Genomic DNA, 14458 nt, shown 5'->3' on the forward strand with positions numbered 1-14458 from the left:
TTACAACAATATGTATATTACTGTAATTACACTTGAGACTGCTGCTCATTAAAAGCCTGCAAGAAAGTTTCTATTTGACCTTAAAGGCCAGTGTTTTGGGCGGATGGGCTGTAGGAGGAGGGAGAGGGTGGAACTGAGTGGTAATTGGTTTCTGTTTACCCGGAGCCTCCCCACAATCAATTAGCCAAGCTGCTTGAGCCTTACTTCCTTTACTGCTTGGTGTGTGTGTGTGTGTGTGTGTGTGTGTGTGTGTGTGTGTGTGTGTGTGTGTGTGTGTGTGTGTGTGCATGCTTGCGGTAAATAGGGAATTACATGAAGTGGAGGCTTGTGCTGAATGTAAAATATGGTTGGTCTATTAGCCAAACACGTCAACAAAAGCATACAGACACACTGAGACACCAGTCTATTCTAATTGTTATAATGGCAAAACAGAAGTGATATCTGAAAGCATATCTGGAATCAGGTGAACAAATCATACTACCGTACACATCTGAGTGCCGACTCCCGACTAAATGTATGAATGAAACTGACGGCTTCCCCCTGACCTGCGCCAGACAGAACTTGACAGGCAACCAAAATAAATTACCACTGGCTGACGATAGCACCGTCATAGGCACCTCCCATAGCGCACGGTCTCTCTGCAGTCCTCATCACCCCGCATCATTCTTTGGCCGATCTTGGGCGTGAGTGAGTCATCGATGGACTTTACTCTCTGTCACGAGGGACGCCCGCGAACGCCTTTTTGTTGACGCATAGGTACAAATCACAATTTACTGCGAACATCAGCCGTTATGGTAGGATACCTGATTAGGAGGAGATGAGGCGCAATACGGGAACAGGAAGTGATCTCTACCAATATGTTTTAAATCAATAGATGTTTCATTTATCCTTGCTTGGCCAGGATTATTATCCAAAATGTTGTGTAGCGTTTCTGTAATAGCCTACACAACTGTTTAGTTGTAAACACAAATAATGCAGCATTATGTAGCATACGAAATACTTAACGTAGTCTCATGTCCCTGTACAAATTATTATAGCTGGGCCTGTAATCTATAATTAGCCTATACACTGGCGAACTCGTGGGCATGGTTGTATAGGTCTATGACCATCTAAATAGACATTGTGCTGTGGGCTAATTAATCACGTCCTTAATGTCCAGATATTCATCACTATTGGTTAACCAATATAATTAGACATGACAGCACTTCCAATTGAAAGTTGAGGTTAAGAGATTATAAAATAATTTAACAAATGTGAGCCAGTTCTAATTGGGTTTGTATGTTTCTTTGGATCTAGTATTGCGTATGTCGCAGTGACGCACGAGTCAGGTGGCGCCTCATATAATGGGAGGAGCTGTCCCTGGTGCTGAACACAGAATCCCTGCTCGCGCTCACACTGAGAAAGAGATGCTAAATTCACTCACGACGATCAATTGAAACTATTTTGCAGAGGTAAGACTTTACACAGGGCCTACATCGAAATTATTATTATTTTGAGAAAATTGATTTTAATTAGACTATTTTCAGTTCGTTTAATATGTTTGTCCATTTTAAAATCCGTTTAGCTTTGCAACCAACCTGATGCATTGCAAACAGGTCTGCCGCAGTGAAGAGATACATAAACTGTTGTCATTCTTAGACTAACTAAAGTTTATTATAGTTTGTTTTCAATAATTATGTAGGCTAAACTGATAAGTAGCCTAAATTAAGCAATAATTTGATTTCAAAACCAATTAATCCACTAGTTGGTTTATAAATAGCCGTGTTCAATACCTTTATCTCAATTAGGTGTATGATTATAAAGTTCCATTGCATTTTATCAGTAAAAAGCTCGTGCAACAAATACAACAGCGTTTTTGTGCGCTAGAGATGTCTTGTGTAGGTAGTTGTGTTTCGACAGCAGCCAGCATCAGCCGAAGGGTTACCTAGACAACTAGATTGTGACTCATTCCGGAAGGCAGCAATTTGAAAACTAATGAGATTTACAGGCGAGCTGAATACCCATGCTATTACTGCTCCGCAAACAATAATTTGGGCATTCAACAGATTCGTTTTTATCCAGAGACTTAAAATCGCATTGCATATCACTATCACTGGTAAACTATAGCAATATATCTGAAGCGTCAAACGGGATAAAATGGCAGGTCTGAAAAGGAAAGGTTTCAGAATTTAAATGAGGATCATGAGAGCTGATCATTACAAAAGCATTTAAACTGGCCTTGTCATTACAAACCGTCCATTGCAGCCATTTTATCTCAATATCAAATCATTTCTGGGTAACAGTAAAGTATTTTACTGGGATTATGTTAAATTAAAGAGCAATTTCTCCAGCATGAATTTTCAGTATTATTCCAACCTCAGTGTGGAAATATATATATAATCACAAGAAAATCACGATTGACTGCACAGTCCTTTAACATATTCTTGTTTGAAATAAATATGTACATAATGGTCTGACCAGTGGAAAAAATCTTATCCTAAACCTAAAGGTCAGCATTGACACTTCTCTTCCTGTTGTGTCTGTCGTCTCCAGGCTGAAGACACCATGCCATCACTCCCCACGCTCTCCTCGGTAGGGATGGCCTTCCTCTTCTCCCTGCTCCTCCTCTTCTTCCTGGGCTCTGGCAGTGTCCAGGGGGCCTCTCTCAGAGAACACAGACTGAAAGGCAGTGAGCTGGACCCCCAGCAAGTAGACACCCCCTACCTCCCCACCAACGCAGACATGCTCAAGGCCTTGGAGTACATTGAGAGCCTCCGCCAGCGTACCGGGGGAGGGGGGCCAGCTCCACTCACCCCAGACTACGACACCACCAACATGGACACAGACTCAGAGAAACTCCGCTCCATGTTGAGGCTAGCCTCTCCTGCCCAGACCAGTCAGCGTAATATCGGCCAGGACCAGGCTGAGGAGGATGAGGAAGGGGAGCGCAACAAGGAGGAAAAGACCCAGGAGTGGCTGCAGGCGGTGCTGAGTACCCTCCAGCAGACCGAGAAGGGCCCCAAGCCAGCCCCTGTGAGGCCCAGTGTAGCCCGCCACACTCTGGGCAAAGGGCAGAGACCGGGGAATGAGGAGAGCCAGTTGGGAGAGGGCGTGTCATATCCATGGTCACAGCAGCAGCATACCAACCGGCCTCACAGGAAGTACCCACTGATGTTTGAAGATGAGGACGGTGAGGAAGAAAGCAGAGCCCCAGGCCGCGAGAGCCCCTTCAAACGCACCAATGAGAACATGGAAGGGAAGTACACACCCCAGAACCTGGCCAACTTGCAGTCTGTGTTTGAGGAACTGGGGAGGATAGCCAACGCCAAGGCTGGGCACAAACGCCATACTGAGGATGATGAAGAGGATGATGATGACGACATGTTCCGGGTGAGGAATCTGGCCTATGAGGATGTGATGGGGGGAGAGGACTGGGCACCCTTAGAGGAACAGGTGGAGACGGAGGACGAGGAGAGTGACAACAGGCAGGAGTTCGACAGAGGCTTGGAGGATGATGAAGAGGATGATGATAATGAAGATGAGGAGATTGATGAGGTCAAGCGATCGAGCCACCCGGGTCTGGGAGAACATGACGCAGATGACATCACCAAACTGGTCGACTACTACCTTCTGAAAGTGTTAGAGAAAACAGAGCAGGAGGAGCGGAAGAGAGAGCTAGAAGAAGAGGAGAGGGAAGAAAGGAGGGCAACTCAAACTCTGTACAGCGACAAGCCGGTAGATCCACAAGCCATTTACCAGCTCATCCAAATCTCCCAGAAACTACAGATCCCACCAGAAGACCTGATGAACATGCTGAAGAGTGGGGAGATGACAAAACAGGACAGGACACCCCTGAGGACACAAGCACATTCTCGGACACCCAACGATCTGGCCAGGGTAGAGGACAAACCAACTCAGATCTACCCTAAGAAAAAAAAGATCCCTCTAGAGACATTCTTCAACAGACGGCTGCCTGAGACCCAAACAAGCAACGTCCCATACGAAATAAACACAGAAGACATTCAAAAAATCCTCGGGCTGGGAAGTGTGGCAAATCAGAACACACCCGCGCTTAAGAAGCAGAAACAGCATACAAGCCCACCATTAAGGTTTTATGCACCAGTTGGAAGGCAGAAAGACTACATGTTCTCTGAGCCAAACGTCCCAGAGAAAGGAAAGGGCGACTACGACAACGCTGTCGACGAAGACGAGCTGGAGACGTATCTGGCTGCCCAGATGTTGGTGCAGTACCCGCAGGCAGCAAACAAGGCAGACCAAAAAAAGCGCGCATCGCAGCCTCCCTCACAAGACGATAAGCTTGTGCTGGGAAAGTTCGAGCAGGCGGTACAGGACTACTTTGACCAAATGGACTCAGACAAAAGCCAGCCTCAGAAAAGGCAGTCAGAACCCGAGGACACAGGCGGTGCTTTGCAAATGCATGGCTTGGATGACGACATGCTGCTGAAAGTTCTAAGCTATCTGAACCCAGAGACCGAAGAGGGCGAAGATAAGGACCTTTACGCAAAAACTGCCAAAGGAATGTAGATGGGGGAGATGCAGCTACATATGATATAATTGTTTTTGATGGGGGGGGGAATCATAATAAAGTATTTTGAAAAATAAATACATGCAATGGAGTTTAGTCTCTTCAGTAGATTTACTACAGCTCATGCTTTAATAGCCAATTTATACATGAACTTGATCTGATGTAGCTATAAGGTTAGTGCCTATTGATGGTTGTAACTGGGTGTGTGGCATAATATTCAATGTTTTTGATAGGCTAGATAAAACACAACACACCACTTCAAAATAGCCATACATTTGAGTGCACATGTAGCCGAATCAGTGTTGGATTCTTCACATCCACTTGTGTTCTTCCTCGTAAATGATATTTCGTACATGTGTTCGGTAATGTGTGACCTATGAGATGAATAAAGCATGGACTTTATTTTTTCCTTACTGTGTAGTGTTTACTCATTTGGAGCACACAGAGATGATGAACAGAGATGGTGAACAGGCTGCAGAATAGCACATTCAAAACACGATCTGCCTCAATGTGTCAGCAACAACATGTAGCCTCGATCAATCAAATATCTTAGTTTGACAGGTAAGCTAGTAGTATATTGTAATCCATTTGGAGCTACAATAATGAGCAAATGTGAAATTGGGCATTTCTGACACACAGAATGAGATTCTATTTCTATGATTTTAGCACCATGGGTCAACTCAGGTTGCAACGAACTTAGCCTGGGGCAAGCAGTGTAGTTCTAGTCAATTCCAGCTATAAAACCAAGAGATAGTCTAATAAAGTAGCAATAAAAGTAGCAATAATCAATTTTCAAAAGTTGGAAACAACGTACTCCAACTAAAATTTAAAATACTATTCTGGAAACAAAAAAACTACTCAGACAGTACAACTTTAACGGTATTGCAACACTTTCCAAAATGTCCACCTTTAACTTCAGCCTTAGAACCCTCTGGCTAGAGCTTGACTACTGATACATATTACAATAAGGCACTATGCTTGAGTAGGCAATGGCTACGTTAGCCAACATAGAATTCAAATAATAAATGTGACTTTCAAAATGGTAATGTTGTTACCATCCTTTGTATCAACTCACAACTGAATTAAAACATTTGAAAAAGCAGCTGCAACTATTCTAAAATAACATTGATTTGCTTGAAAATCACATAAGGCAAAGTAGGCTACAATTTTTTAAAACCTGTACGATCCTATCAAATATAAGGTCATTATAAAATAGTTTAAACTAATAACACAAAAAAATCTCAAAGTAAAAAAAGTTAAACTGTGTTTTAAAACAAACTCCTGAATTCTAAAACTCCTAATGCATCTTTTAGAAAGTGCTTATATAAAACAGACTATGTGTGATGTCTGAATGGAAGAGTGTATTACTATGTGTGATGTCTGAATGGAAGAGTGTATTACTATGTGTGATGTCTGAATGGAAGAGTGTATTACTATGTGTGATGTCTGAATGGAAGAGTGTATTACTATGTGTGATGTCTGAGTGGAAGAGTGTATTACTGTGTGTGATGTCTGAATGGAAGAGTGTATTACTATGTGTGATGTCTGAATGGAAGAGTGTATTACTATGTGTGATGTCTGAATGGAAGAGTGTATTACTATGTGTGATGTCTGAATGGAAGAGTGTATTACTATGTGTGATGTCTGAATGGAAGAGTGTATTACTATGTGTGATGTCTGAATGGAAGAGTGTATTACTATGTGTGATGTCTGAATGGAAGAGTGTATTACTATGTGTGATGTCTGAATGGAAGAGTGTATTACTATGTGTGATGTCTGAATGGAAGAGTGTATTACTATGTGTGATGTCTGAATGGAAGAGTGTATTACTATGTGTGATGTCTGAATGGAAGAGTGTATTACTATGTGTGATGTCTGAATGGAAGAGTGTATTACTATGTGTGATGTCTGAATGGAAGAGTGTATTACTATGTGTGATGTCTGAATGGAAGAGTGTATTACTATGTGTGATGTCTGAATGGAAGAGTGTATTACTATGTGTGATGTCTGAATGGAAGAGTGTATTACTATGTGTGATGTCTGAATGGAAGAGTGTATTACTATGTGTGATGTCTGAATGGAAGAGTGTATTACTATGTGTGATGTCTGAATGGAAGAGTGTATTACTATGTGTGATGTCTGAGTGGAAGAGTGTATTACTATGTGTGATGTCTGAATGGAAGAGTGTATTACTATGTGTGATGTCTGAGTGGAAGAGTGTATTACTGTGTGTGATGTCTGAATGGAAGAGTGTATTACTATGTGTGATGTCTGAATGGAAGAGTGTATTACTATGTGTGATGTCTGAATGGAAGAGTGTATTACTATGTGTGATGTCTGAATGGAAGAGTGTATTACTATGTGTGATGTCTGAATGGAAGAGTGTATTACTATGTGTGATGTCTGAATGGAAGAGTGTATTACTATGTGTGATGTCTGAATGGAAGAGTGTATTACTATGTGTGATGTCTGAATGGAAGAGTGTATTACTATGTGTGATGTCTGAATGGAAGAGTGTATTACTATGTGTGATGTCTGAATGGAAGAGTGTATTACTATGTGTGATGTCTGAATGGAAGAGTGTATTACTATGTGTGATGTCTGAATGGAAGAGTGTATTACTATGTGTGATGTCTGAGTGGAAGAGTGTATTACTATGTGTGATGTCTGAATGGAAGAGTGTATTACTATGTGTGATGTCTGAATGGAAGAGTGTATTACTATGTGTGATGTCTGAATGGAAGAGTGTATTACTATGTGTGATGTCTGAATGGAAGAGTGTATTACTATGTGTGATGTCTGAATGGAAGAGTGTATTACTATGTGTGATGTCTGAATGGAAGAGTGTATTACTATGTGTGATGTCTGAATGGAAGAGTGTATTACTATGTGTGATGTCTGAATGGAAGAGTGTATTACTATGTGTGATGTCTGAATGGAAGAGTGTATTACTATGTGTGATGTCTGAATGGAAGAGTGTATTACTATGTGTGATGTCTGAATGGAAGAGTGTATTACTATGTGTGATGTCTGAATGGAAGAGTGTATTACTATGCGTGATGTCTGAATGGAAGAGTGTATTACTATGTGTGATGTCTGAATGGAAGAGTGTATTACTATGCGTGATGTCTGAATGGAAGAGTGTATTACTATGCGTGATGTCTGAATGGAAGAGTGTATTACTATGCGTGATGTCTGAATGGAAGAGTGTATTACTATGCGTGATGTCTGAATGGAAGAGTGTATTACTATGTGTGATGTCTGAATGGAAGAGTGTATTACTATGTGTGATGTCTGAGTGGAAGAGTGTATTACTATGTGTGATGTCTGAATGGAAGAGTGTATTACTATGTGTGATGTCTGAGTGGAAGAGTGTATTACTATGTGTGATGTCTGAATGGAAGAGTGTATTACTATGTGTGATGTCTGAGTGGAAGAGTGTATTACTATGTGTGATGTCTGAATGGAAGAGTGTATTACTATGTGTGATGTCTGAATGGAAGAGTGTATTACTATGTGTGATGTCTGAATGGAAGAGTGTATTACTATGTGTGATGTCTGAATGGAAGAGTGTATTACTATGTGTGATGTCTGAATGGAAGAGTGTATTACTATGTGTGATGTCTGAATGGAAGAGTGTATTACTATGTGTGATGTCTGAGTGGAAGAGTGTATTACTATGTGTGATGTCTGAATGGAAGAGTGTATTACTATGTGTGATGTCTGAGTGGAAGAGTGTATTACTATGTGTGATGTCTGAATGGAAGAGTGTATTACTATGTGTGATGTCTGAATGGAAGAGTGTATTACTATGTGTGATGTCTGAATGGAAGAGTGTATTACTATGTGTGATGTCTGAATGGAAGAGTGTATTACTATGTGTGATGTCTGAATGGAAGAGTGTATTACTATGTGTGATGTCTGAATGGAAGAGTGTATTACTATGCGTGATGTCTGAATGGAAGAGTGTATTACTATGTGTGATGTCTGAATGGAAGAGTGTATTACTATGTGTGATGTCTGAATGGAAGAGTGTATTACTATGTGTGATGTCTGAGTGGAAGAGTGTATTACTATGTGTGATGTCTGAATGGAAGAGTGTATTACTATGTGTGATGTCTGAGTGGAAGAGTGTATTACTATGTGTGATGTCTGAATGGAAGAGTGTATTACTATGTGTGATGTCTGAGTGGAAGAGTGTATTACTATGTGTGATGTCTGAATGGAAGAGTGTATTACTATGTGTGATGTCTGAATGGAAGAGTGTATTACTATGTGTGATGTCTGAATGGAAGAGTGTATTACTATGTGTGATGTCTGAATGGAAGAGTGTATTACTATGTGTGATGTCTGAATGGAAGAGTGTATTACTATGTGTGATGTCTGAATGGAAGAGTGTATTACTATGTGTGATGTCTGAGTGGAAGAGTGTATTACTATGTGTGATGTCTGAATGGAAGAGTGTATTACTATGTGTGATGTCTGAGTGGAAGAGTGTATTACTATGTGTGATGTCTGAATGGAAGAGTGTATTACTATGTGTGATGTCTGAATGGAAGAGTGTATTACTATGTGTGATGTCTGAATGGAAGAGTGTATTACTATGTGTGATGTCTGAATGGAAGAGTGTATTACTATGTGTGATGTCTGAATGGAAGAGTGTATTACTATGTGTGATGTCTGAGTGGAAGAGTGTATTACTATGTGTGATGTCTGAATGGAAGAGTGTATTACTATGTGTGATGTCTGAGTGGAAGAGTGTATTACTATGTGTGATGTCTGAGTGGAAGAGTGTATTACTATGTGTGATGTCTGAATGGAAGAGTGTATTACAGTTTAATAGGTTAAATGTTGTGGCACTTATGGCAACTGAGGAAAGGATTCTTCAGTCTTAAGGTTCGACTGTTATTGGTTCAGTAGGTCGGTTTACTCATATACTCCTCCATTGTCTGTAAAGAGAACAGAATAAACATATTTACATATTTTGGCAAGTGTGTCAGACTTAAGTGACTGTGTGTGTGTGAGGGGGGGGGGGGGGGGGGGTCACCTCTTGTAGTGTCTCTGCCTCCTCCATAGCAATGCCCACAGCTGTCTTGGAGGTCTCCAGGATCTCTCCTCCCATCAGGAACTCATCAAGGATGAAGTAGGCCTTCTCAAAGTTAAAGATGATGTCCAGCTCACACACCTGCAGTGTGCATGCACAGGTACACAGTTAAAGTCCATCGATGACTCACGCCCAAGATCGACCAAAGAATGAGGCAGGGTTGTAGGGGACTTCAGAAAGAGACCGTGCGCTATGGGAGGTGCCTATGACGGGGCTATCGTCAGCCAGTGGTCTTTTATTTTGGTTGCCTGTCAAGTCCTGTCTGTCGCACATCAGGGTGATGCAGTCACTTTCATTTGTCAGGAGGCAGCACTCAGGATGAGTATGATTTGTTTACTATGGATCCTGATTCCTGATACACTGACAAAACAGAAGTGATCTGAAAGTGTAACAATTAGATTGAACTAGTGTCTGTTTGTCTGTATGCTTCTGTTGATGTATTTGACTGACTCATTTTACTTTCAGCACAAGCCTCCACTTTTCATGTAATTCTCTAATAACCACACACATGCACAAGCACAGACACAGCCATGTCTTACTATACTTGTGAGGACCATTAATTGATTCCCATTCAAAATACTATTTTCCCTAACACCCAACCTTAACCCTAAACCTAACCCCTAATCCTGAAATGCCTTTTTTCCTACTGAGGACCAGCAAAATTTCCTCACTTATCTGAATTTTTGTTTGTTTACTATTCTTGGGAATAGTAAACTAAAACGTGTACACACACGATGATGTAGGCCTTGTCAAAGTTAAAGATGTTATCCAACCCACAGACCTGCAGCAGAGCAGACAGGCTGACAACAGCACATCAATGAGAGGAATTAGACATCATTAAGATTGTACTTTTTTAAATTTTTTAAAGCACATTTAGTTTCTATTCACCAATTTAATCTGAACTTTCCCTGTGTTATATTGAACAATTGTCCCCCAAAGAGACCTTAACCTGCATTGCCTGTACATCATGCTTACGTTGCCAAAGTATTTGTCCAGCAGCTCGACATATCGGTGCAGCACCTCCAAGGTCAACAGTTCATTGTCCTGGTCCTCCAGACCACAGCAGAAGTAGAGGCTGGCATACCTGCAAGGGGGTTAGAGGTCAAGGAACAGGGTTATGGTTGTTATGTTTATATGCAAAAGAGTCACCTTACTATAGAGGTTCCAGGCGCCAGGCGCACCGGTTTGAGTGTGTCAAGAACCACAACGCTGCTAGGTTTTTCACGCTCAACAGTTTCCGGTGTGTATTAAGAATGGTCCACCACCCAAAGTACTGACTGACAGTTATAACTGTTATGGCTCCATGGATTGATGAGGAATTGAAAAACTGTATGGTTGAAAGAGATGGGGCAAAAGGAGTGGCTAATAAGTCTGTCTGTACATCTGACTGGCTGACTTACTGCAAATTGAGAAATTATGTGACTAAACTCAACAATAAGAAACGTCATTATGAAGCAAAGATCAAAGATATAAAGAATGATGGGAAAAATTACGGGCAGAAAGACAAATTCAACTCCATCTTTCATCAAATCAGATGGCTTATTCATCACAAAACCATTTGATGTTGCCAATTATTTCATTGGCAAAGTGGGCAAACTTAGGCCGGAAATGCCCACAACAAACAGTGAGCAATTATATTCATGCATAAAACACAAATAATGAAAGAAAAGCAGTGCAAGTTAGAAGTTGTAAAGTTAGTGTGGGGGAGGTGGAAAAATGATTGTTAGGTCCACAGACGACACAATCGCAATCACACTGCACACTGCCCTAAAACATCTGGACAAGAGGAATACCTATGTAAGAATGCTGTTCATTGACTACAGCTCAGCATTTAACACCCTAGTACTCTCCAAACTCGTCATTAAGCTCAAGACCCTGGATCTCGACCCCACCCTGTGCAACTGGGCCCTAGACTTCCTGACGGGCCGCCCCCAGGTGGTGAGGATAGGAAACAACATCTCCACCCCTCTGATCCTCAACACTGGGGCCCCACAAGGGTGTGTTCTCAGCACTCTCCTGTACTCCCTGTTCACCCATGACTGCATGGTCATGCACTCCTCCAACTCAATCATCAAGTTTGCAGACGACACAACAGTGGTAGGCTTGATTACCAACAACGACGAGACAGTCTACAGGGAGGAGGTGAGGGCCCTCGGAGTGTGGTGTCAGGAAAATAACCCCACACTCAATGTCAACAAAACAAAGGAGATGATCGTGGACTTCAGGAGACAGCAGAGGGAGCAGCCCCCTAACCACATCGACGGGACAGTAATGGAGAGGGTGGAAAGTCTCAAGTTCCTCGGTGTACACATCACGGATGTGTGTGGCTGCTGCCAACATACTGACTCATCTCTAGACACTTTAATTTAAAAAAATGGATGTAATAAATGTATCACTAGCCACTTTAAACAATGCCACTTTATATAATGTTTACATACCCTACATTACCCATCTCATTTGTATATACTGTACTCTATACCATCTACTGCTTCTTCTTCCCTATGCTGTTCGGCCATCGCTCATCCATATATTTTTATGTACATATTCTTATTAATTCCTTTACACTTGTGTGTATAAGGTAGTTGTTGTGAAATTGTTAGATTACATGTTACTGCATGGTCGGAACTAGAAGCACAAGCATTTCGCTACACTCGCATTAACATCTGCTAACCATGTGTATGTGACCAATAAAATTTGATTATTTAACTTGTGCATCTGTTTGTTTTTGTGGGTAAGTAGGAAGGATTTTAAGAGGTTAAACACTAATAAAAAGGGCCAAGGATGGTTCCAGTCTACCCCCTTCCTCCTACCCCCTTCCTCCCTCCCTCCACACCCCTACAGTACACAGGCACCATAGTCTGTTCCAGCCCAGAGACAATAGTGAAAGGGGGGAAACACAGACAGCAATAGGGGTCAACAGAGAAACAGACAGCAATAGGGGTCAACAGAGAAACAGACAGCAATAGGGCAGAGAAACAGACAGCAATAGGGGTCAACAGAGAAACAGACAGCAATAGGGCAGAGAAACAGACAGCAATAGGGGTCAACAGAGAAACAGACAGCAATAGGGGTCAACAGAGAAACAGACAGCAATATGGGTCAACAGAGAAACAGACAGCAATAGGGCAGAGAAATAGACAGCAATAGGGGTCAACAGAGAAACAGACAGCAATAGGGGTCAACAGAGAAACAGACAGCAATAGGGGTCAACAGAGAAACAGACAGCAATAGGGGTCAACAGAGAAACAGACAGCAATAGGGCAGAGAAACAGACAGCAATAGGGGTCAACAGAGAAACAGACAGCAATAGGGGTCAACAGAGAAACAGACAGCAATAGGGGTCAACAGAGAAACAGACAGCAATAGGGGTCAACAGAGAAACAGACAGCAATAGGGCAGAGAAACAGACAGCAATAGGGCAGAGAAACAGACAGCAATAGGGGTCAACAGAGAAACAGACAGCAATAGGGGTCAACAGAGAAACAGACAGCAATAGGGCAGAGAAACAGACAGCAATAGAGCAGAGAAACAGACAGCAATAGGGGTCAACAGAGAAACAGACAGCAATAGGGGTCAACAGAGAAACAGACAGCAATAGGGCAGAGAAACAGACAAAAGAAAAGACAGAAGTCAAAAATAGGAAAACAAATAATCTGCCAAATAAACCAAATCAAAGAGAGAGAGAAGGGGGTATAAGAGATCAAAGGTAAACCACAGACAGATCCAGCCCCAAACAGAGAATCTACTTCCTCAGTCACCTCTTGTAAACAATCTTGAGGTCCCTCCAGTGGAGGAAGTTACAGGAGCGGGGAGGGCGAGCCAGCACCATCAGAGTCATTTCCCTGATCACCTTCTTCTTCTCTCTCTCTGTCACCGGAGTGAACCACTTCTGCAGTCGGAGCTTCCCCTGCCGGCTGAACAGCAGCAGGAAGCGCAACTGTGGGGAGAGGGGGCAGGAAGTTGACCCACTTGGACACAAATCATAGAAATAGAATGACTAGAATGGGTATTATTGCAGGCAACAGATTGAAGTGTGTCAAACCATGTTGTTAACGACCTAGTTAATCAGTAACTGCATTAATACGTATTCACATACACAGAATAATACATAGTATGCTCATGTAACGCACAAATTGACATATTCATGAAGGCTACTCACTCACACATACTCAGACACTTTGAACACACCCCACAATTATACTCATTATGCCTAGATGTGTTGCAATCCAAACAACACTTCTAACTGATAAGTGGTTGTTGTGCCAGACATAAACAATATTTCACAATTCTCCACGGACAGCCTTATAATGGCCAGTTAAGGCCAGTTTGACTTTCAAGACGTTCTACTATAAAAACATGACAGCAACGCTTCTTTAGGCTAATGTAGCCTCTGGGCAAACAGGTTCAGGCGACAAGACTCAAGTTCAATGACCAGCCAAAGGAACTAAGTGTGCTGGAGCACCATTGACCACACAGTTAGTTACAGTAGGTTACTCACCTTTTGGACAGGTGCATGCTATAAAGAGAGCTTGCCCCCCTACTTGCCCTGTAAAATATGTCAAAACTTGAACATGGAACCAAATGACGACATTTGACTCACCATCGTGAAGCTGGAATGTGAGGCTAAGGCCGAATCTTGAGGAAAAATATGTTATCTAAATTATTGCGTAAAAATGATTCATATGGACGAGGCATCGTCAACCTTCCCACAATGCTGTGGGTTAAATTGCGAAACCACACCTTCTCTAGACTGTGCCGCACCCCGTTTTTCGCTTTGCTTGGTCGAGATTGGTTCACACCTGTCGCAGGAGCTTTCCTGGGAAAGGTGG

At 42.1% G+C, this 14458-nt stretch overlaps 2 protein-coding genes across 2 annotated transcripts; one reads left to right on the plus strand and one right to left on the minus strand.

The window, feature by feature from the left end:
* Nucleotides 1-1320: 1320 nt before the first annotated feature.
* On the plus strand, nt 1321-4935 carry LOC109882810 (secretogranin-2). Its single transcript, XM_031796241.1, has 2 exons — nt 1321-1451; nt 2533-4935. Exon 2 carries the CDS (start codon nt 2545-2547, stop codon nt 4522-4524), a length of 1980 nt encoding a protein of 659 aa, XP_031652101.1. The 5' UTR covers nt 1321-1451; nt 2533-2544; the 3' UTR covers nt 4525-4935.
* A 4341-nt stretch (nt 4936-9276) lies between these two features.
* LOC109882813 (AP-1 complex subunit sigma-3) lies at nt 9277-14336 on the minus strand. Its single transcript, XM_020474898.2, has 5 exons — nt 14230-14336; nt 13388-13566; nt 10605-10713; nt 9573-9710; nt 9277-9474 (listed from the first exon to the last, which is right to left on the minus strand). Exons 1-5 carry the CDS (start codon nt 14230-14232, stop codon nt 9439-9441), a joined length of 465 nt encoding a protein of 154 aa, XP_020330487.2. The 5' UTR covers nt 14233-14336; the 3' UTR covers nt 9277-9438.
* Nucleotides 14337-14458: the final 122 nt, after the last annotated feature.

This window comes from Oncorhynchus kisutch, linkage group LG18, assembly GCF_002021735.2.
Source record: "Oncorhynchus kisutch isolate 150728-3 linkage group LG18, Okis_V2, whole genome shotgun sequence".
NCBI classification, from domain to species: Eukaryota; Metazoa; Chordata; class Actinopteri; order Salmoniformes; family Salmonidae; genus Oncorhynchus; species Oncorhynchus kisutch.

What these genes read in the sequence shown, in the direction of transcription:
- LOC109882813 (XM_020474898.2), bottom strand. An exon ending in CTCAAGATTGTTTACAAGAG is followed by an intron (nt 10,714 to 13,387) that starts GTGACTGAGGAA and finishes ACCCCCTTGCAG; the next exon opens with GTATGCCAGCCTCTACTTCT. An exon ending in TGGACAAATACTTTGGCAAC is followed by an intron (nt 9,711 to 10,604) that starts GTAAGCATGATG and finishes TGCACACTGCAG; the next exon opens with GTGTGTGAGCTGGACATCAT.
- LOC109882810 (XM_031796241.1), top strand. Translation starts at nt 2,545, where the DNA reads ATGCCATCACTCCCCACGCTCTCCTCGGTAGGGATGGCCTTCCTCTTC.